General features: G+C 43.4%; 1 protein-coding gene across 5 annotated transcripts in view; it reads right to left on the bottom strand.

Moving 5' to 3' along the window:
- ADAMTSL1 (ADAMTS like 1) overlaps positions 1–22,039 on the bottom strand; it is a 1,467,826-nt gene that overhangs the window by 25,718 nt on the left and 1,420,069 nt on the right. For all 5 annotated transcript variants that reach the window (XM_029608733.1, XM_029608741.1, XM_029608751.1 and 2 more), the window contains 2 exons: positions 6,823–7,035; positions 2,847–3,045 (listed from right to left, as the gene is read on the bottom strand). In XM_029608733.1, coding sequence (XP_029464593.1) covers positions 2,847–3,045; positions 6,823–7,035 — 412 coding nt within the window. The remainder of the gene's footprint in view (positions 1–2,846; positions 3,046–6,822; positions 7,036–22,039) is intronic.

The following is a 22,039-nucleotide window of genomic DNA, read 5'->3' as shown; positions in this document are numbered from 1 at the left end:
TAATTGCATCAGTAGCATGGGATCTTCTAGGTGTTTGGGTAATTGCCAGGTTCTTGTGGCCTGGTTTGGCCTCTGTTGGAAACAGGATGCTGGGCTTGATGGACCCTTGGTCTGACCCAGCATGGCAATTTCTTATGTTCTTATGTTCTTATGTTCCAACCTGACCAGTGTACCAAACAGTGGAGCGTAGGTCTAACTGTGTTATGTGCAACATAATTTGGCATATAGCTTACTGTCTAATAGATAGCTTCTCCTGAAGATTTGAGCTTACTGTCTAATAGATAGCTTCTTCTGAAAATTTGAGCGTAATTGTATGTTCCAAACAGAAATTATTGTACAAGTTACCGTTATTGTGATTATAGTAATTTAGTAATCTAATAGCTGTGTGGCAATTTTGTAGCATGCAAAGCCTTTTCTGGTTCTTGTAAGCAGTGACCACTATAAACAGTACTGTTATTATTCTCAGTACAATAAAATTGGCTATCTGAAAAACCTGAGTTGCTACTTCTTCTTTTTATAAGCACTATCAACTTCTTGGTACAGTTCTCTTGCAAGTAATAAAATACCTTTCCTCAACTCATTCCCCAAGATTTGGTTCCCCTTTTCCTAACATTTGGCGAAAAGCTTGTAACCTTTTAAAAATCTGGCCCTTGAGTTGTAAGCAGGACTGTTCAGAAAAGCTCCTGCACCCTAGCCTATTGTAGCACAGGCCCTGAACACAGTTCCAGGAGTTTGGCCTTATCTGGAACCAACAGCTCCTTCACATTAAAGCCATCTGGCTGTGCCTGCCTCCGCGGTATAGCCTACGCCAGAAAAGGATTTTAAACTCAGGTGCTAAAGCCTGGCTCTGTCCTAGCCCAACGGTTCCTCCAAACCAGAGTTCAGTTCCAGCTGTGCCTGTCCCAGTGTCACTGCTCAGAATAGCCAAATCCTTAAAGGCAGTTCCCTGAAGCTTGGCCCACTTTCAGGGGCCTAATTCAAGCACAATCCCCACAATGTCCTTCCCTTTCCCCACTCTAGCATCTACCCAGAGCTGAGGCAGATTGCCTCCTTCCCTTCAGTAGGAAAATTCCAAAAGCTGAAGAAACACTTTTTAAACAAAACACATGTACCTCTGCGTTTTCCTACTCCGTCGCAACCATCCACCCGGGTTTATGGCTGCCATTGGCTATTAGTTGCTTCCACCTTCACTGTCCTCTTCCTCCTGCCACTCCCACCAGTCTCATGTTTCTGTCTCCTCTCTTTTAATCCGCTACACACCTGGTTCTCAGCCATGCTCAATTTCCTCTCCCTCAGCCATCTGGGAGTTGTAGTCCTCCCCTCCCCCGACTGAGCTTTTGGTCTATTCAGTCCTAGCTTGCATTCCCCTCCTGTTCAGCTGTGGTAATGGGATGTATCTACCATTACAAGGGCTAAGGCAGGAATGCAAACAGCAGGGCGCCATGTGGCCAACCTTGAATGAGAGTGTCTATGCCCATCGCTTTTGGGTCCCGCCTGTGACTGATGAAGCGTATAACTTTCACCAGCTACCCTTCTCCTGGGTCCAAGCTTCTCCTGCTGTGGAGATTGGCTCTATTGTCCTTTCTGGCAATGTGAGAGGTAGATGTGCTTAGGAGATGCTGCTCTGCCCATACCAAGAGCACATCTATCTCCTCTGACACCTATCGTCTCTTGGTTCCACCCTGATGATTGATGTAAGCCACCACTGTCGCATTGCCGGACATTATCGGGACTGCCCGAGTCTCTAGCCACTCAGCGAACTGCAGGTATGCTAACTGAATCGCTCATGCCTCCAGTCTGCTGATGTTCCACTGACACTCCACTGTATTCCAGCGCCCTTGCACCACCAACTTCTGACAGTGAGCCCCCCCCCCCCCCACCAGCCTCGGAGGCTCACATCTGTCGTGAGTAGCAACCAATCTGGCACCATCAGGAAAATTCCCTTCCTGAGATACCAGTCCAACTGGGATTTCACCTCTAATGGAAAGAACAGCCTCACCGCATAGTTCTGTTACTGTGGACTCTTCCCCACGAATACTACGAATAGTGCAATATATGTTGCGGATCACCAATCTGGCGAAAATGAATGCACACCCCTAGGTTCTGTTATAGGGGTGAGCAACTTTGTGCCTTGAGGGTCACCAACTAGTTGAGTTTTCAGGATATCCCTAAAAAATGGGTATGTGATAGATTTACATATTGTTGAGGCAGTGTGCATGCAAATATATCTATTGCAGATTCATCAGGAATATCTTGAAAGCCTGACTAGTTGGTTGCCGTTGAGGACTGAATTTAACCACCACATCCACTGTTAAGGTCTAATGAGTGCATTTGCAATCTTTTTTTCAATTTAGGTCAGTTGTGTACATCTTAGTGTTACTGTGTGGAAACACTAACACACATACAGGGGAATTAAGTCATATCTGTGCAAAACGCATTAATACTAATGCCCTTTAATTCTAGACCCCTGAGTGTGTAATGTTGTGCTATTGCATTAGAAGAAAGATTTTCTCATTTCATCTTGATAGTGAGATTCCTATTTTTAAAACATTTTTCCCTATAAGCACAGAAAAGAAGAAATTCTTTATGAAAATAATGATGCCAAGCCTTACAGAGAGCCTATAAAGACTATTCTTTTCGCTGCATATTTCAATTTTATTTGCCAGAAAAGGTCAAATTGGCCAGTCTATTTGACCTTTCTGCCTGAGATGCACATCTGCATACTAGCTGCCCAATTGCTTGGGCCCAAAACCCTTACTTTGTTTTGATTTACAAGTGGCTACTGTGCGGTTATGGAATAATTCTTGCTACAATACTAGACGCTAGGATCCAGCTTTAGAACAAACCTTGGAGGACAGTCTTTTCTGTTGCATGCTATGGGCTGGATGGCTGGCTTGGGCTTCTCGATGCAGTGGGACTGATTCACCTCCATCTTGTCTAGCAGACACTTCAGATGTGGAAGCTGCAGTCCCCTGTTACCGCACGATGCAGAACATGGCATCAAACCATCCACTGACCACTGGTAGTCTGACACAGCTATGGTACCTTAAAAAAAAAAAAATGGAAACAAAAATCGTAGGGTCAATATTGAGCAGTGCGCGGTCCGGGTAAATTATCCAGATAAACTTAATATGGATTTAAAATAGATGACTTTGTCTGATAACATTAGGACTAAGGTGCGGCATGTCCAGACTTTCCCAGATAACTTTACCTGGATATCTCAACTAAATATGACCCACCCTGAAATACTCCTGATTTATTTGGATACGTTTGTACCCAGCTAAAAATCTAACCAGGTACATTGAAGCCATTCACCTTGGCAGCAAATGTAAAACTGTGGTTTGTCTGGTTTAAGCTCCTCACTTAGCCAGCCAAACCATCTGACCATGGACCTCCATATGTGTCATTAACATTAGGGATAAAAACACTCTGAGGGACCATAAATTCGTATAGTTTTGGTTTGCTTTTTTATTCCATAGGATCTGCTAAAACATTTTGACTTCAACATTGTTCTTCAGTGAAGTAAACTGAAAATAAGGCTGTACATGACAGTTTAGCAGGAATCCCCAAATGCCAATGCGTTGTCAGTTAATGCAGAGTTACTTCTCAAAGTGGTGACACCTAGAGCTCACATACAGCAATGTGTTTGGCTAATTTTCATCTTGGACCTCTGAAAGGCATCACAACCGTTAAGAAACCGATTGGCAGTTTATGAAAATTTATCGGAAAAGTTAAAGATCCGAGGCAAAGCCAAGGGCCTTTAATCCACTAACTGATGGTAAGTGCTTTTTACAGGGATAATTATTGCTATTGCAAATTAAAATTTGCTTGAAAGTGTTAAATGTGTGTTTGTTGCTTTTTTTCACATGATGTGATATTTGAGAATGAAGCAGAAGGTACAAATATCCCAGACAAGCCACTGACACACGGCAGTTCTACCATTTATTCATGAACATGGATATCCTGCCTTTTCCCAAAGTTGGCCTCAAGGCATATCAGATTGTGAGCCCTCTGGAGACAGGGACATACCTGCCATGTAATCCACTTTGAAGTGCCTGAAAAGTGGAATATAAATCAAATAAAAATACACAGGCAATAAGACAGCTTACAGTGAAATCAGAATTTGCAATTGATGGAACACTGGGATCCAGTATAGGAAATCCCATTTGTGAATAGTTTCAAGACCCAACTGTGTCTCTGTTGTGTATGACACTGTCCTTCTTAGAGGGCTCAGGAAGCTGAGTCGATGCAGCTGTTAGGGGAAGTAAGATGAAAAAGATAAAAGCTTGATAAAAAGGGGAACAGATAAAGAAAGAAGGAAAGACATATATAAGGACAGTGTGGGTAAGAGTATAGTGATCACCTGGTCAAAATGGTCAGACAGATGATGAAATGCTAAGAGAAATCAGGGAAGCTAATCAATTTGGCAGTGCAGTAATAATGGGGGATTTCAATTACCCCAATATTGAATGGGTAAATGTAACAAGAGGACATGCTAGAGACATAAAGTTCCTGGATGGAATAAATGACTGCTTCATGGAGCAATTGGTTCAGGAACCAACGAGAGAGGGAACTATTTTAGATTTAATTCTTAGTGGAATGCAGGATTTGGGAAGAGATGTAACAGTGGTGGGGACCACTTGGCAATAGTGATCATAACATGATCAAATTTGAACTAAAAACTGGAAGGGGGACAATAAGTAAATCTACAGCTCTAACACTAAATTTCCAAAAGGGAAACTTTGATAAAATGAGGAAAATAGTTAGAAAAAAGTGAAAGGTGCTGCTGCAAAGGTTAAAAGTGTTCAACAGACATGGACATTGTTTAAAAATACAATCTTAGATGCGCAGTCCAGATGTTTTCCATGCATTAAGAAAGGGGGAAGGAAGGCAAAACGGTTATTGCATGGTTAATAGGTGAGGTGAAAGAGGCTATTTTATCCAAAAAAATTCCTTCAAAAATTGGAAGAAGGATCCATCTGAAAAAAATAGGAAAAAGCATAAGGATTGTCAAGTTAAGTGTAAAACACTGATAAGACAGGTGAAGAAAGAATTTGAAATAAAATTGGCTGTAGAAGCAAAATCTCATAATAAAAACTTTTAAAAATACTTCAGAAGCAAGAAACCTGTGAGGGAGTCAGTTGACCAAAGGGTTAAAGGGGCTCTTAGGGAAGATAAGACCATTGCAGAAAGACTAAATGAATTCTTTGCTTCTGTGTTTACTGATGAGGATGTTGAGGAGATACCAGTTTTGTAGATGGTTTTCAAGGGTGATGAGTCAGATGAACGGAAGCAAATTACTGTAAACCTGGAATATGTAGTAGGCCAGACTGACAAACTAAAGAGTAGCAAATCACCTGGACCGGGTGGTATGCATCCCAGAGTTCTGAAGGAACGCAAAAATTAAATTTCATATCTATTAGTTAAAATTTGTAACCTATCATTAAAATCATCCATTGTACCTGAAGACTGGCAGGTGGCCAATGTAACCCCAACATTTAAAAGGGCTCCAGGGTAATCTGGGAAACTATAGACCAGTGAGCCTGACTTCAGTGTCGGGAAAAATAGTGGAAACTATTCTAAAGATAAAAATCACAGAGCATATAGAAAGACATGGTTTAAGGGAACACAGTCAACATGGATTTACCCAAGAGAAGTCTTGCCTCACAAATCTTCATTTTTTTGAAGGGGTTAATAAACATAAGAATAAAGGTGAACCGATAGGTGTAGTGTATTTGGAGTTTCGAAAGGCGTTTGACAAAGTCCCTCATGAGAGGCGTCTAAGAAAATTAAAAAGTCATGGAATAGGAGGTGATGTCCTTTCGTGCATTACAAACTGGTTAAAAGACAGGAAACAGAAGTAGGATTAAATGGTCAATTTTCTCAGTGGAAAAGGGTAAACAGTGGAGTGCCTCAAGGTTCTGGACTTAGACCGGTGCTTTTCAAAATATTTATAAATGATCTGGAAAGGAGACGGCTGAGGGGGGATATGATAGAGGTTTTTAAGATCATGTGAGGTCTTAAACGAAAAGATGTGAATTGTTTATTTACACTTTTGGATAATAGAAGGACCAGGGGGCATTCCATAAAGTTAGCAAGTAGCACATTTAAGACTAATCGGAGAAAATTCTTTTTCACTCTTCGCACAATTAAGCTCTGGAATTTGTTGCCAGAGGATGTGGTTAGTGCAGTTAGTGTAGTTGGGTTCAAAAAAGGTTTGGATAAGTTTTTGGAGAAGTCCATTAAATGCAAGATCTGATCAATTCTCCTAAGGCCATGGTTTCTTGTTCAGATACATGCAAGCCATTAATGTTATAATGTTTTGGGTTTTTTTTAATTTTTCCAGGAGAAGCCTCAGTCCCAAAGAAAACACAAAACCTCTTCTTGATATATCTTTAGCCATGTCTGAACTTGTGTTGCTTTAATTCAACGTTTTACAGATTCTCTACATAAAAGCATCCATGTCAAACAATACCTTAGCTCTAAGACCTGATTACAATGGGACAAAACTGGGTCATGGCACAACAGAGCTTAGAGTAGGGGGAAGAAAAGATGGTTGGGCACAGGGATATCACTTTTCAGTTCCATGATGTAGATTCATATCTGGCAGAAGCTGGTAAAGTTTTGCAGAAAACTTTTCAAATCCACAGGAAAAAATGCAAAAGCTGTAATATTCACGTTGGGTGAACTGTTTACTAAAGTCAAAAAGTGGTATTTTTCACAAAATAGAAGATTACTTGCTGAAAGTTTTCACATAGAGGTGAACAATGCTATATTCTTCTGAAATTATTCAAAGTGAAAAGTTGCACTATTCATTTTTACCTTGTATTGATAAAGAGGTCTTTTGTAGGAGTGAGCCTGCTGGGTTCTGGGCTAGGCAGCTGATTTCACCCTGTTGCTCTTCATTCAGGTTCAGTAAGTGCAGAATCTGTCCCGCTGCCAAGATGTGATGGCTCAACCCTATGGCCATAGCAATAGGCTGATTCTCATAAAACCAAGTGATGGTGGGAGTTGGGTCACCTTTCACAGGGCAACCTAAAGCAAAAAGTGATAAAGAGGATTAAAATAAAATCTCTTAACACGAAAAATTTTTTGGGAGAGCCACATCAGAGACTGGAATTTTCTGTTGAGCAAAAACTTCTCTCAGTCCATCTCTCTATTACGATTAAGGAAACCATAGATAACACAAATTATCAAGTCATGCAGTCATATATATTACAGACAGTAAGAGGTACTGTTTCACTTTTCAAAGAGGTTGGAAAGATGACAATTATTGGAATGTATACAATAAAAGAAATATATTATAAACAATCCCCTTTTATGTATTATTTTCACTGTGATTATGCGGCTTAATAAAATATTCCATCTGTTAAATATAACAATATTTCCCTAAATGCTGATTTGAGCTTAGATCCAATAACCACCAATAGTTGACTGTAAATATATTTCCACAGCAAAATAAAAATCAATGCCTTAATGCTATTTCATGCTAACCGTACAAGACATTTACATCAATTATGCAAGTAGGTTTTGAGGCTAATATACTAAGCTGCATTAAAACTGTCTGTAAATGTAAGTTAGTGGCTAATTATTACATGAGTGTCATATGAAAACAATATCTTGCTGTTTACTCCTAAACAAGATTGATGGCTAACCACACTGCAGTGGATTTCTGGTTGTTTGTTTGATATTAATGCTGTGTAATAGATTAGCCTTGAATATTAATAAGACAGAAGCCATTATTTTGAGCAGATTTCCTAAAAATAATTTCCCCACAGAAATTGTGCATCAAGGAAACAAAATTCTTATAGCTCAACAGTTAGGAAACGTTGGTGGTGCGGGGCAGGGGCCAAGATAGTGGCATGAAGAGAGAGTTAGGCGTCTAGGCTCTCTACGTATTTAAACTATTTTCCCCTTGGAAATCGAGATGCCGCATACCAAAAGAAAGGTTTGGCTCCCCCTGCCCGGCTCCGCTCCCCCCCCCGCTGCTGGGCCCGTACAACAGTGCATTGAGAAATTTATTGCCCAGCCAGAACCGATAACTTCAGGAGCGTCTGCTGCAGGTGTTGGTGAGTTACGCACCCCCCCCTGCTGGATATGCATGTTACTCTGAGCCCCGGAGCACCTTCAACTCCCTTTCCCCCGTTGCATTACCAGACCACAGACCTGCGTACACCAGCGAGACATGACTTGTCAGGAGAGCCGGTGGCTGCGGAGGCAGGATCCCAGGCTGGCATAGCAAGTTCCGGAGGTGGAGGTCTGAATGAAGATCTGACACCTCCATTTTCTCTATAGGAGCGGTGAGGCCTAAGTAACATCTTGGCGTTACTCGGTCATCTACCCTGGTCGGGGATGAGGAACCTGTATAACTCCATGAATTTGGGTAAGTCCTACAGTGACAATCTGGCTAGTACTATTTCGATACAAAAACTAGTTAAGCCTGAAGTTATTACTTTAGACTCAGTATGGGAAGCTCTTATTTCTATTCAAAGTTCCATTTCTTTGTTAACCTATGGTTATGGCTGAAAACAAACACTCAGTCCAAGTTATGGAAGCTGTTACTTCTGCTCAAAATGTCAAGATTACTGCTTTTGGCCAGTGGACGGAGGCAATACAATTAGTCCAGAATGGCCTTGTACAGTTGGACTTACGGTAATTAATACTAAAAGGTTGGAAAATATGGAAAATGCTCTCAGAGCTCTAAATCTGAGAGTTTTAAATGTTCCTAGTGTTAAGTCTGTGACACTTCGTGATCTGTTTAAGAAGTATTTACAGGAAGTTTTGCAATTTTCAGCGGATTCTTTTCCTCCTATATTTCGGATTTTCTTTACCTCCCGAGAGAAGAAATCTGGTCCTCTTAACACACCACAAGAGAACTCTAGTCCAATGGTTCCTACAGAAAATCTTTCTGTATTTTTGGAATCCTCAGGGACAGATCAAGTGGAGTATCGTGGAACTTTGTTCATTGCATTTATTTTTCCATCTGATCGTGATTCAGTATTGAAGTTGTTCTCTGTAATTGTGATCAGCTGTTTTTTGGACAGAAAATATGGATATATCCCGATCTCACTAGGGTTACCCAACAGCGCAGAAAGAGATTTCTTGAGATGGGCCAAGAAGCATGTCAATTAGGGGCCAACATAGTGATATGTTATCCTTTTAAATGTATCTTAAGATTTCAAAATAATAGATATGTCTTTTTTGAGCCCTCTCAGCTCCGTTTTTTTCTTGATTCCCATTTGCCATTTAATAATGCTAATCAAATTGTAAGTTGAATATGTACTGACTTCCCTCTATTTTTCTTTAATATTTACTTTTTAAGGGTGTGCAGTTAGCCCCTTACCTCTCCCCTAATTTCCTGGTATAGGAGTCATAGGGTTAAGATTTTTTTTTCTAATTTTCTATGTATATATATATATATATTTCTTTTTTCATTTTTTATGTGGAACTCCATCACTCTGTATTGCATTGATATGCTGTATTGCTGTCTAATTTGTTAAATTAAATAAAAACAAAATTAAGGAAATGCCTCAGCATTATCATTCTGAAATCAAGCAAAAAAATGTAGTTAAGACCTCATTTTTTAAGCTGTGTAGAATAAAACCGTTGTTATCACCTCCTGATTTTAGAACTGTATTGTAACGGTTTTGTCACCACTGGACAACTGTAACATGATTTACACTGGCCTTCCTGAGGCAACAACTCAAGCATTGCAGCCTATGCAGAACATGGCTGGTGAATACTTGCTGGAGCACGCTTGCATGCTCATAGGACACCTGTGCTCAAATCATTCACTGGCTGCCTATATTATGGTGAATTACATTTAGAGATTATCATCATTTATAAAGCTCTAAATACTCAGGCTCCATTGTGCATCTTGTCAGCTTTGAAGATCTATCGTCCTTCCCACATGTTGAGATCTAGTGGTTTGGGACTTTTAGATATGCCATTGGTAAAGCTTGCTCATCTGGCTGAGTCACAGGAAAGAACTTTTACAATGGCTGGTCCTAGCCTGCAGAATGCGTGGCCCGCTCAGCTACAAACAATATCACGCTTATATTCTTTCAAGAAGCAGATAAAAGCATTTTACTTTACACAGGAATTTGGCTTTTGATATGTTAAGAGATGATTTAGATAGTGCTATTAGGTCCGATCATTGATATTTGTTGCATATGTTTTGATTTTAAAATTTGTTTTCAACATTATGTATGTTATTTTGTTACTCACCTCAAACCATAGAAAGTACGAGGAGTTACATTTTTATTATTATACACAGCATGAAGGCCAAATGTATTAAAAAGCATTAAACCCATGGTTTTATTGGATATAATGATGCATTAATTCTAATGGTATTGTATTCACATTACTGTCACCAGTAAGGCATCAACATTACCACTGACAGCTAAAGGCTCCTGGGGGTTGATCTTCCTACTATGAACTGGCAGAAGAGGGCCCCCCCCCCAACCAACCTCCACAATGGCAGAAAAGCTTCCCGCAGACATCGCTTCCATACCCCAGCAAAGGTTCACATTTGCACGGTGGCGCCAATGGGATAGGAGTCCAGAGTGCTCTCTCCTGCCCCTTTTGCTTTTTCAACAGCACCTGGCAGAGTAGGTGGGAAGGTTCTGGCCTGGGAGCAGTTGGGTAAATGAGTTCAGGGCAGCCTGGAGATAACATTGATAGAGGCCTTGATGCTTCAGTGTGTGCAGGAATGTAGTGGTGAGGGACGGTGGTGATGGCATTACCAGCGAGTTAACACAAATAGTCTTGCTTAAGCAATTTGTGTTTATCCCTTTGAACATTAATGAGCTGCTTGCATGAATTTAAATACAAAGCAACTCATTAATATTTATATCACATTTATCTGTGTTAACATCAATATGGACTAATGCACAAGTACATTAAGGCTAATGCACTCTGAATACTTTACCACACAGTAACACTGCATTAGGCTTAGTAAATTGATTTTATTTTTCAAGGGTGGGGGGGGACGGGGGACAGTAATTCCTCCATTCTCCTTTTTCTTCCAACTCAGCTGGGGCTAGTGTTGAGATCCTGGAATCCTGAACCTTCATTCACAACTACTTGGGGATTTTTCCTCTACTTTAATAGACCCTCCCTCTGTTCCTAGTCTGGTCAGTGCAACAGCAGTCCCGAGGCTGGAAGCCATGCACCAGGGCTTCTTCCAGGAGCCTGCATCATGGGCTCTAAATCTGGTCACCAGGTGTCACCATTTATTGATGACCAAGACTCCCTCCCCAGCAGGGGAAACTGAATGTAACAAATCTGGCTACTAGGCAGTCCCCCCACCAGCAGGGGTTATCACTGAGTTATGCTCAGACCTGCTCTAGCTGCCATCTTGAAGACTGCATGTGCCCTATAAGAACCTCCCTCACAGTTACCTCGGTACCTCTTCATGGAGTCACCTCAGGTCCTTGCTTTGGCCAACCTTGTACTTATTCTTTCTAGTGTGGCCTTCTTGCCTAGTCTTAGTTCCTTTTGACCTTCCTGCCTTGCCTAGTTCCCTTCTATCCTTGGGCCTTTCTTGCCAAGCCTTGTTCCAGCATGGCCTGTTTAAGCCTTCTTGTATTGTCCTGCCTTGCTCCTGCATATTTGTTGCCCTTACTCTTTGTTCTTGGACCCTTACCTATATACCTTGCCCTTCTTCCTTGTTGCTGGACCTTTACCTTGCTCTGTATAAATTGCTCCCGCCCTGTTTAGGCTTCTTATCTGCCGGCTTGCCTTTTCTGCTCTGTGTTTCTTGACTTATCCATGTTTTGTTTGGGCCCTTCCAGTTTGAATGTATTCTGTATCCTGTCCTGTCCAGTTTAAGCCCTCTGGTTGCCTTCCCTTGTCTTTGTGTTCCCTTGCTGTACTCCAGTCCTATTCCCTGTGGGCATCTCAGTGGCCCTACTGTTTCCTTGTAGGTCTGCCAGTGACCCTTCTGTTCCCGGTGGGCTCAAGCGCCCTTCTATTTCCTGTGAGTTTTCTCTGTGCCCTTGCACTGTGACTTGTCCAAACATCCCAGAGGCCTTAGCTCTCCTGTGTGCTCTTTACCCTGCACCCTGTTCTGGACTTGCCTTGACTTGAGTCCTACTTATCTCTTTTTCCTGTCAGTGCACTCTCCGTTCCAGGGAGAACCCTGTTCCTTACTCAGTGCACTGCCTCCAGAAGTCCTGCTGACCCCCAGAACCCACAGGCCCAACTCAAGGGGGAGGTGGCTGGTCAGGTGAAGACTGCTGCTTGCAGAACTATATCGTGCCATGTATTGGTCCGGGAAAATCCTGCCAGCCACTAGAACCTGTGTGCCCAATCCAAGGGGGGAGGGGCTGGTGAGGTGGAAGACCCTGCCCTGCAGTGGCAGAGAGACCTGTACAGCTCCTGTTGGGGGAATTCCCTTATCCAGCCCAACCGCACCATGACACTGAACCAGGGACCTTCTGAATGGAAGTGCACAGCACTTACCACTGAGCCAGTCCCTTAACAGATTTTAAACAAAAAAAACCGCTGATGATTTCACAAGTCTTGCGTTGCAATGGGGGCTGTTCCTTCTCCTATCACACAACAGGCCATAGCAGAGACAGACAACAATGAATACTAGCAACTGTTTCTGGAACCTTAACTATTGTATCACTGCATCAAAATTTTGATCAGCTTTTCTCAAAAAGAGCGCTCTAGACAATAAAAAAACAAAAATGCCTTCTCCGTGTTCATACCTTCCAAACAAGTATTTATACATGTTATATTACACAAATATTATGACGTGCCACTTATCAATATAGTCACAAAAATAATTATGTTCATATAGATTGGATTACTAATAATTCCTTCTCATTTTATTGTTTTTCAATCTAGGTTGCTGCTTGGAAAAGAACAGGGGAGGGTGTTTCATGACTTTCCCTGGCTAGGGCGCCACACTTACATATCTAGGTTGCATACTTTCAGCAGAATACTTCCCTTATTATGATCTAAAAATAATGCAACCCTCATTTTCTAACCTTTCTAACCTCGTCACCTTTCAGAGGGGAAGGACGGTGTATATGACATAAAGAAATATGGTTGCCTTGTTACTCCAGAGGGATATAAAATAAACTAAATAAAATATATGTAGAAATAAAAGTCAACATTTAGGTTGTGGGTAATAATCTTTTTTCTGGTCTAACTTAGCATATTTGTGGCTAGCTTCAGGCTCAACTTAAAATAGCATCGTAAATTTATGTGGGTACTCTAATAGAAATGTATCAAGTACAACCTATTTGTTGATCTTGCTCTATGCAGGAGTTAAAGAAGAAAATGGATTTCTAGGATTACTATGAATTTATTAGAGCATCAGGGCTGCTAGGGAAAACAGACTTTTTTGGAGAATGTTGCCTGGCAGATGAAAGCTCTGGCAGTAGAAAACTGCTCTTTCAACCTTCCTTAAACCAGTGAAAGAAAATATCGCCGTCGGGCCTCTGTTCCCAGGTCTACTGATGCTCAGAATTGATCTGAAGCCAAGGTGTAACTTGCAGATGTCTGTGAGTTGCTTTCTCAAAAGGGTTTTATATCACATATACAAGATAAAATCAGACTGAAATTACAACCTTATGGACAAAAAGAAAAAAAAAAACATGCTGTTATGTATTAATGATTTGTTGGCCATTCTTTTAAAGTTAGTGAGACATTAAGGTTTTTCAGCACCGAAAACATAAACAGCAGAATGAAACTCAACCTTATTAACAAAGCAAAACCAAATCATATAATCAGAAAATAACCCACATGTAAATCACTTTGGTGCTGGCAATGCTTCACAACAAAGATGCATAAGCAGTTCCCTCCATGCCCTATAAACATTCAAGCCTCTTGTACATATACTGAAGCTTTTCCCATTTTGCATCTGAATGAACAACTTCAGTTCAGCGATAATATATGACAGCATTATTTATACAGTGCTGTATAAGAGAATTTGCATGCCTACAGCGTACTGCCCAACGAGCACAGTCAGGGACTTGTGAAAGGTGACTGCCAGTGGAGGACTTGAACTAGGGTCTCTAGCTATACCCTGATGTGCCAACTACCATGCTGCACCACCAGCTCTAGACAGAGGTGCATAACATATGATATGGTGGAAGGCACTTTTCTGTCCCATCTTGCTGAGCAATCTGGTCATTAACACTCCTTCATTCTACCGATGATAGAAAATTGATGGTGAAGCCAGTGGTTATTCCAACAGGGTTTGTAAGTGCCTGGCATTATGTACACCTGGAAATAGACTGGCACAACTGAAGACCAGCAGATGATGGCCATCTTCAAGAAAACGTCAACTAGAATGTATGTCCCTCTGTATTCTAGGTATCTGGCCAACCAACTGGAAGTTGGGAAAAGGAAGAGTAGTTTTATAACAGCTCGCATCAGGTCTAAGTCTATGAGATGAATTTTCAAAGAAGTTATGCACATAAAATTAGCATATATGCAACCTGTACTCATGTACATGCTATTTTATAAACATAAAAAATATGTGCATCTTTTCTAATTCACGTGCACATGTACCTGTGCAAAAAAGGAGCAGTTTAGGGTAGTTGTGGGGTGAGGTCCAAGAAATACACGCATAAGTTGTAATTTTATAAGAGATTTAAATGAATACAACTGGAAATGTATTTGTGCAATTGATATCAGACTCATCTGTTGCCTACTATTATTGGGTGGGAGGCAAGCAAGTCATATTTTTATGCATATTTTTATAAAATAGGATGTGCTTTCAATGCATTGCAGATATTCAAGCATAATCAAACATACGTGTGCATGTTAGGGGGTAGACATATGTGATTTTGTAAACTGCATGTACTTGATATGGGCAGGTTATAAAATACTGTAGTAGATCTCCGCGCAGCCATATGCGCGAGTCTATGGAGCTGTGCAGAGTCATGTGAAACTTATCCTCCCTGTGTAGAAAGTACATGCAGACGTTATCCAGCAATTTCAGAAGTGCATGGAACTCAGCATGACCTAGATACGTGCACACTTACACCTGCCCTTTAACAGGTGAAAATGTGTGCATGAAAATGTACGGGCATAATTTTGAAAATGGAATGCACGGTCTGTAAACTCTAGTCTCTACCCCCTGCATGTCTCATACAGTCTATATGAAAGTGTGTGCGAAATCCTGGGGCAATCTCACCCCAGGCAAAGCTCAAAAGCCCATTTACACACAATTATGCTCATAAATCTTAGTTTTATGCAAGTGCAGCCTTTCAAAAATTCACCCCTAAGAATGATAAAATGAGTGTTACAAAAATGAATCTGTTTTGTTTTCTGTTCTCGGTTCCTTCAGACTTCATCAGCTCAAGGAGCAGCAGTTGCAGAACAAAAGCTAACATAATTTATACAAAGTGCAATATAAACTAAATCATTGAAACAATCTGTTGTTAAATGAATTCTGTGCTTGCAAAACATTACCAGTACCAGTTTGAATCTTGAAACGTTCTGCGGTGAGTGAGTGTATAGCAGTGCTTTAGTCTATACAGTGTGCACGCTATTACCTTTATCCCACTTAGGAACTGATATACTAACCTGCAGTATTTTCAGGGAGTTGGCCTGTTTTCACGAAAGTTTGCTATGCGTGCTAATGAGCTCAAAGCTCGTTAGCATCGGTAGCAAACTTTTGTAAGGAACTTTATGCTTTCCTGACCGTGGCAATGTGCGGATGCTGGCCCAGGGCATGCACGCATGCACTTGCATGTGATATTAATGGAGCCACGCAGGCCATCTGAAGCCCCTCCCCATGTGTCTTTCAAATATCCCTGATGGTTCTTGGGGACTCCCTCATCCTCAACCCCCTCGTCTCGCTCGTGGGCTGTAAATGAATAAGAAAGGATGTGATTTATGAACCTTAGCCCTTGGTCTTAAAAATAACTGTGAGCACAATTGTAGGGCCCCTCCCCTGTTCCCCTCCCCCTGAAGCTCACTCCTGCCTTTCTCGCTTCATCCAACCCAATGTGCTTCTTTGTCCCAGCGCATGCAAAAGAGTGGAAGGGATCAGCCAATGCCACTTTCCAAGGTGGCACCCGTGAGACAGGAGCTAGTGAAGATCTCTTCTATCACCAGAAATGGTAACCTTTGAGGGAGGCAGGGTGGGCTTGGGACCCCAAATCTGAGATGGCACTTTTTGGGGAAACAAAGTGTAGGGCTTGAAGGGGCAAGGGTTAATAAGGCGCACCTTTTCTTTTACATTTACAGGGTAAGAATGGATCGGGGATTGGGATTTAGTGTGAGGCGTACACATGGACCACCAAGGATTTTTGGGAAACATATTGAGAGGGGGCTTCAGACTGGCTGTGCTGCCATGGGGGCCCCGAAATGAATTGGGGGAACCCCCGAATGAAATGAATTGTATTTGCTGCATTTGTTTTAAATGAATGCATTGGGCCTAGGCCTATGATGGAGGCTGAAAACTTGGTCAAGCTGCCCCCCCCCCTCCTCCCCCCCCCAGAACAAACCTACCTGATTTCTTGTGTATCAACGGAAACAGACTGGGTTCCGACACCCAGACCCTGGCCTGAAGCTGGGGCTGGCCTGGGGGCCAGGTCCCAATGCTGGGGCTTCGGCCCAGACCTATGCAACTCCAGCAAGCCCAGTTGAAGAAGAAAAGAAGAGGACATCAGACCTGCTCTGAGGCCTGCATTCTGGGCCTGGGGCTGACCCTAGGTTGAGGCCCAGGTGTCGGGATCCGGCCTCCAGGTCTGGGCCCGGCGTCAGACCTACGTCCGGGCCGAGGCCCCGGCGTGGTCGAAGGCCTCACCGGTGGATCCCCACCGGACTGTGTAAGTGGAGGTCTGGGGGATATTGGCCCCAGTATTTTTCTGAGTAGGTGGGAGGCTTTGGGACCATACCTATGAAAATGGTAGCTCTGCAAATATTACACCAGACCCATGAACACCAAACCTCGTATAGGAAAAACACAACAAGCTGTACTGCAACAGATCCTTTAACAGAAATTACACGCCAGCAGAATCCCTCACCATGATCACAGAACAGACACAAATCATAAATGTTCAGATAAAAACAGAAATGGGAACCCCCAAGAAGCATAAAGATAAATTTGAAAAGCCCAGCGCATGCATCAATTAGGGGATGCATGAAGAAGTCTGGCTTGCGCGCACCCAGTGCATTTTAAAAAGCACCCAGATACGCATGTAAAACCAGCTGCTTGCACATCTGAAAAGTTTCCAAAAAGGGGTGGGGAATGGGCTATTTTGGGGGCCTGGCTAATAGACGAGTGCATAAATACGTGTGCACTGAGGTCCCCTGCCGTGTAACTTCACTTCTGCCATGGATGACGTGTAAGTTATAAAATCAAAGGATCGAGCCATTTCTGAGGGGTTTAAAGGGTCTGGGGTAACCGGGGGGAGTGCGGGCTATCAAGCCAGAGGGCAAATTGGTGGACAAACTGGCAATGGTGTGGGCACGCGCGCCCCCTTTAAAATCCCCCAACTTATGTGGCAGAAGCAGGATTTGTGCACTCATGTGCGCGCCCACTTAAAATTTGGCGCACCTGTACACGTGGCCAGGCCATCTTAAAACATGCGTGTATGTACGTGCGCAATTATAAAATGGCCACGTCCCTGGGCACGGGCTGCGCCACTGTGTTCCCGCACGCCAGTTTGAAAGCCCCCGTCATACAGTGCAATGCTGGAGAAATAGAAAAAGAATGCAAAGTACAAAAAAATTAAGAAAAGCTCATTCCCAAAGCTGATTTACTCCAATCACTAAAGTGAAAAAGAAATCCTTTATTCTGTCTTTGTTGTCGGGTCATTTTATTTGTCTAATCGTGTTGGTCCCGGTCTCCTTTTTTCTGCTTTCCTCTTTTATTCCTCCTCCAATTCCTTTTCTAGGGTTCATTTTCTGTTTCTTCTCTCTCCCTTCTTCACCTCCATTTGTCTCTGCTCTGCATCCTTATCTCTTCCTCTCTATCCCCTCATAGATTTCACCCTTTCTTTCACCCTTCAGTTCTCCCCTCCATTTCCCCCTCTCATCTCTCCACCTCCCCCTTATTTGCCAGCCCCTGCCCAGAATCTCCTTTCTCTCTTTCCCTTCCAGCATTCTTCCCTCTTCTCTCTCCCTCTTCTTCCAACATCTTTCCTTTTCCCCTGCATCACTTTCCCCTCTCAAAATCTCTTTTCTTCTCCCATCTTCTCCCCCACTGCATAATCTTCCTCCTCTTCCCAGCAATTCTGTCCTCATCCCCCAACCCATTTTGCATCTCTCTCTCCTCTGTCCCTCTCCCCCACACTTCCCAGCACCTCTCTTCTCTCTCTCCCTACATCCTATATCGTTCCTCCACCCCTTCATAGCATCTCCCCTCCCCCCACTTCATTTACCTCCACCACTCTCCTCCACACCTTCCTGCAGTATTTACTGCCACCCCTCCCCCTTCCTAGCATTTTCCTCCTCTGCACTCCTTCACATCCCTCTAGTCAGCATCCCTCCATCATTTGACTGATCCAGCAGTCCTCTGTGGGACGGGGGTTACCCAGCCCGGATTGGCCCTTCTGATCTACTTTCCTGTGGTCCAGGATGCCCCTGCTCCCTCTCCCCTGTTGGCATATCTTTAATTTAAAGACGTGCAAGCCATTCCAAGTCTTATTTCGGCAGTAACTGCACCCGAATCAAGCGGTGAAGGGGGGGGGGGGGCAGAAGGATGGGGAAGAGCTGGCACACGTTCTGCTTCCAGGCCCTGTGGTAGTGTCGCCTTCTCCAGGTGGGAAGCGGGGCCTGAAAGGAGGGTATGCACAGATGTTCTCCTGTCCTTCATCACTTGATTCTGGTGCAACTACTGAAGCGATAAGATTCGGAGCAGCTTGCAAATATTTGTGTAATGGATCCTCCGGTTTCGTTACTAATAATAGTGCCCTTAGTTTAAACTATCTTTGGCCTAGGGATAGTGCAGTATGGGTTAGTAATTATGGGAGGTTCCATGCATTTACAGCTCTCTCCTGAGAGCTCTGGGGGCAGGGCAGTTTGGTTTTTGAAGTTAGAGGAGATCTTGGAGTTTTGGGCTTCGTTGTTTTTGGGGCCTACCCTTGGACACAGGTACCACCTGCCTGCAATTCCTGGGCAAGGTCAGGAATCTGCCCTTCCGGCCTACGAACTGGCTGGCTGACTGGGTTTGTATCTTGGCTCGTTTTGGGCTTTTTGAAGATTTTTCTTGGTACAAGCTTGCAAGACTCCTGGGTATTGCTTGGGGTGAGGGAACAGGGAACCTTCTCCCTGAGGGCCCCGGCTAGGGAAGACCTGCTCCGCTGTGACCTTCCGAGGAAGCAGAGGAATGGCAGTGAGCCGTTGCAGAGTCTTCTGGTGTTCTGACATAAGTTTTGGGACAGAGACATTTTGGCTAGAAGATCTGGGAGAAAGAGTTTTGCTACCCCTGCTTCCTGCCCTGAGAAGGGACATCGAGAGCTGCGTGTTACAGGGGATCCCTTTCCAACGTGGGATTCAAAAAGAGTGAGTGAGATGGAGAAGGACAGAGAAGAACTGTGAGTAAATAACAAATTGAGTTACATCTGAGGAGTCTTCATCCCTGAGAGAGAGAGAGAGAGGATTTGGACTCGGTGCAGAGATGGTATATATTTTTTGTTTTATCTTTTACCAGTTATGGAAGGGGCTTTACATCCAACCAAAGGATTCTCTACCCATCTGGGAATTCCATTTGGCCAAGCCCTGGAGGGTGGATGTTTCACCGACTCTGGCAGCCGAGACATTTGCAAAGACAGAGGGAAAAGAACTGCAACAACAGAGGAATTTTGAAGTGCTGAGGATTAAGTTTTGTTGTGCTACAATCATCTGATTTTCCATCAGTAAATACTTTATTTTAGAACACTAAAGGGCCGATGCAAGACAGTGCGCTCAGCCGAGTGCACTGTTTAACCCGCTGTCGGACGCGGGTTACATAGGCGCTAATCCACCCCATAATTCAATAGGGGGGGGGATTAGCGCCTATTTAACGTGCGTCCGACATGGAGTGAATGAGTTAGCGGTCATCAGATGCAAATGCAAAAAAATAAATGTGCATCTCAGATGCACATTTATCGCTCAGCTATTAACGCCCGCCTGGAGCAGGCAGTAATGGCTGAGCTCACTGAAAAAAAGTACAGAAAAGCAGAAAAAACTGCTCTTCTGTACTTTTTTAAAAGGAAAAAAAAAATCTCTGCTGGCCGCTTTGAAGACCGACGCCGATATGCTCGGCGTCGGCTTTCATAACCAGCCGGCTGCAGTAATGAAAACCGACGCCGATAATTTGCGTGTTGCATGGTGCCGACCCTTGCAGGCACCATGCGTACGTTAAGTCAGCGCCCGCTTTCCGCGAATAATATTGCATCGGCCCCCTAAAGCAGTAGCTCCATTGTATTCTTCGGGCACATACAGCACACCCCGTGGATGCAAGGCTACCTCTCCCAGGGAAAAGAAAGAGTCAACTCTATCACATTTGGGCCTTGAAAGGGTTTTTTGTTTATTTTTTCCTTTCGCCCCCCATCTACAGACCCTGGGGGGAGGGGACAGTAACAGAGCTAGCTTGGAGTGGGTCCAGCCCCAAAGAGACTTTAAATCTTTTATGGCCCCATTGGAGTGCAGCAAGCTCCCCGGGATGGGGGTTTCGTTTAAATTAAAGGACTGCTGGCAGGGGAGAAGGAAAGGGGGGGGGGGGGGGGTTATAATATCGCCAGCTCCTGCACCGCCGCCCTCCAGCAGTGGCACCTAAGGCCATGGCCATATTAGCCATAGGATAGCCACGGCACTGCAGCAGCTCATTAACTAGATCAGGAAGTTTACTATTGTGAAGACAATTTTTGCAATGCTTTTTTTCGCTAAAGCGGCTCTCTGTGAAAAATTGCGCAAACCAATGAGAGGTCAATTTTGAAAAAATAAACATTACAAAGTGAATTTTCAAACAGCTATGTGAACACAAATTAGCCCATATGCGCAAACAGGGGCGGATTTTTAAAAGGGTTACGTGCGTAATATATGCACGTAACCCTTTTAAACCCCTCCTGCGTGTCGCCGAGCCTATTTTGCATAGGCTCGGCGACACGCGCAAGCCCCGGGACGTGCGTATGTCCAGGGGCTTGAAAAAAAACGGGGGGGGGGGGGGGGACGGACATGGGCAGTCTGGGGCAGGGTGGGGGTGTGGCTAGAGGCAGGCGCAACTTAAATAATAAAGGTAGGGGGGATTTAAGTAGGGCTGGGGGGGCGGGTTAGATAGGGGAAGGGAGGGGAAGGTGGGGGGGGGGGGCGAAAGGAAAGTTCCCGAAATTGGAGCGGCCTCGGAGGGAACAGGGAAAGCCATTGGGGCTCCCCTAGGGCTCGGCGCGTGCAAGGTGCACAAGTGGCACCCTCTTGTGTGCGCCGACCCCTGATTTTATAACATGTGCGCGGCTGGAGAACCAGATGAATCTTCATGACTTAGAGATAGACTGGGCAAACTGGTGGACTAATTAGTAAAACTGGTAATTTACTTCAAATGCACATATTACAAAATTTGACAATTTACATGCACAAAAGTCAACAAGTACTAAAGAAAATATACGAGTTACATTTTCTTGTCTAAATGATGAAAATTATGAGCACAAATATGCGTGCATAGCAGATTTGGGCTATTTATCCGGATAAATTTTGACTTCTCCAGGCAAGTGGTGGCTTTGCTGTCACTTAGCTGGATAAGTCTCAAGAACCATCACTTGTCTGGCCAATTAAGATAGCCGGATGAGTATTAAAATTTTACTTATCTCTTGGATAGGGGCGAATTTCCGTGGTGAAAATGAATCTGTTCCCTCGCTTAAGTTACCTGTTTCAAGTTTTACCATGTTTAATTTCCGATATATGGTTTCAAATGATGGAACGGAGGTTCTTCTCCTATATATGGAAAAGACGGCCGCCCAGAATACAAAGATCGGTGTTATACCGTCCTCGGACTAAAGGGGGATTGGGAGTCCCAAATCTTAAAAAATATTATATTGCTGCCCAATTTCAGGCCGTCATTGATTGCCATATTCCCAGTAGTAAGAAA

Source organism: Rhinatrema bivittatum, chromosome 1 (assembly GCF_901001135.1).
Source record: "Rhinatrema bivittatum chromosome 1, aRhiBiv1.1, whole genome shotgun sequence".
Taxonomy (NCBI): Eukaryota; Metazoa; Chordata; class Amphibia; order Gymnophiona; family Rhinatrematidae; genus Rhinatrema; species Rhinatrema bivittatum.
The sequence above is the reverse complement of the archived record's forward strand: the minus strand, read 5'-3'. Positions and strand labels throughout refer to the sequence as shown.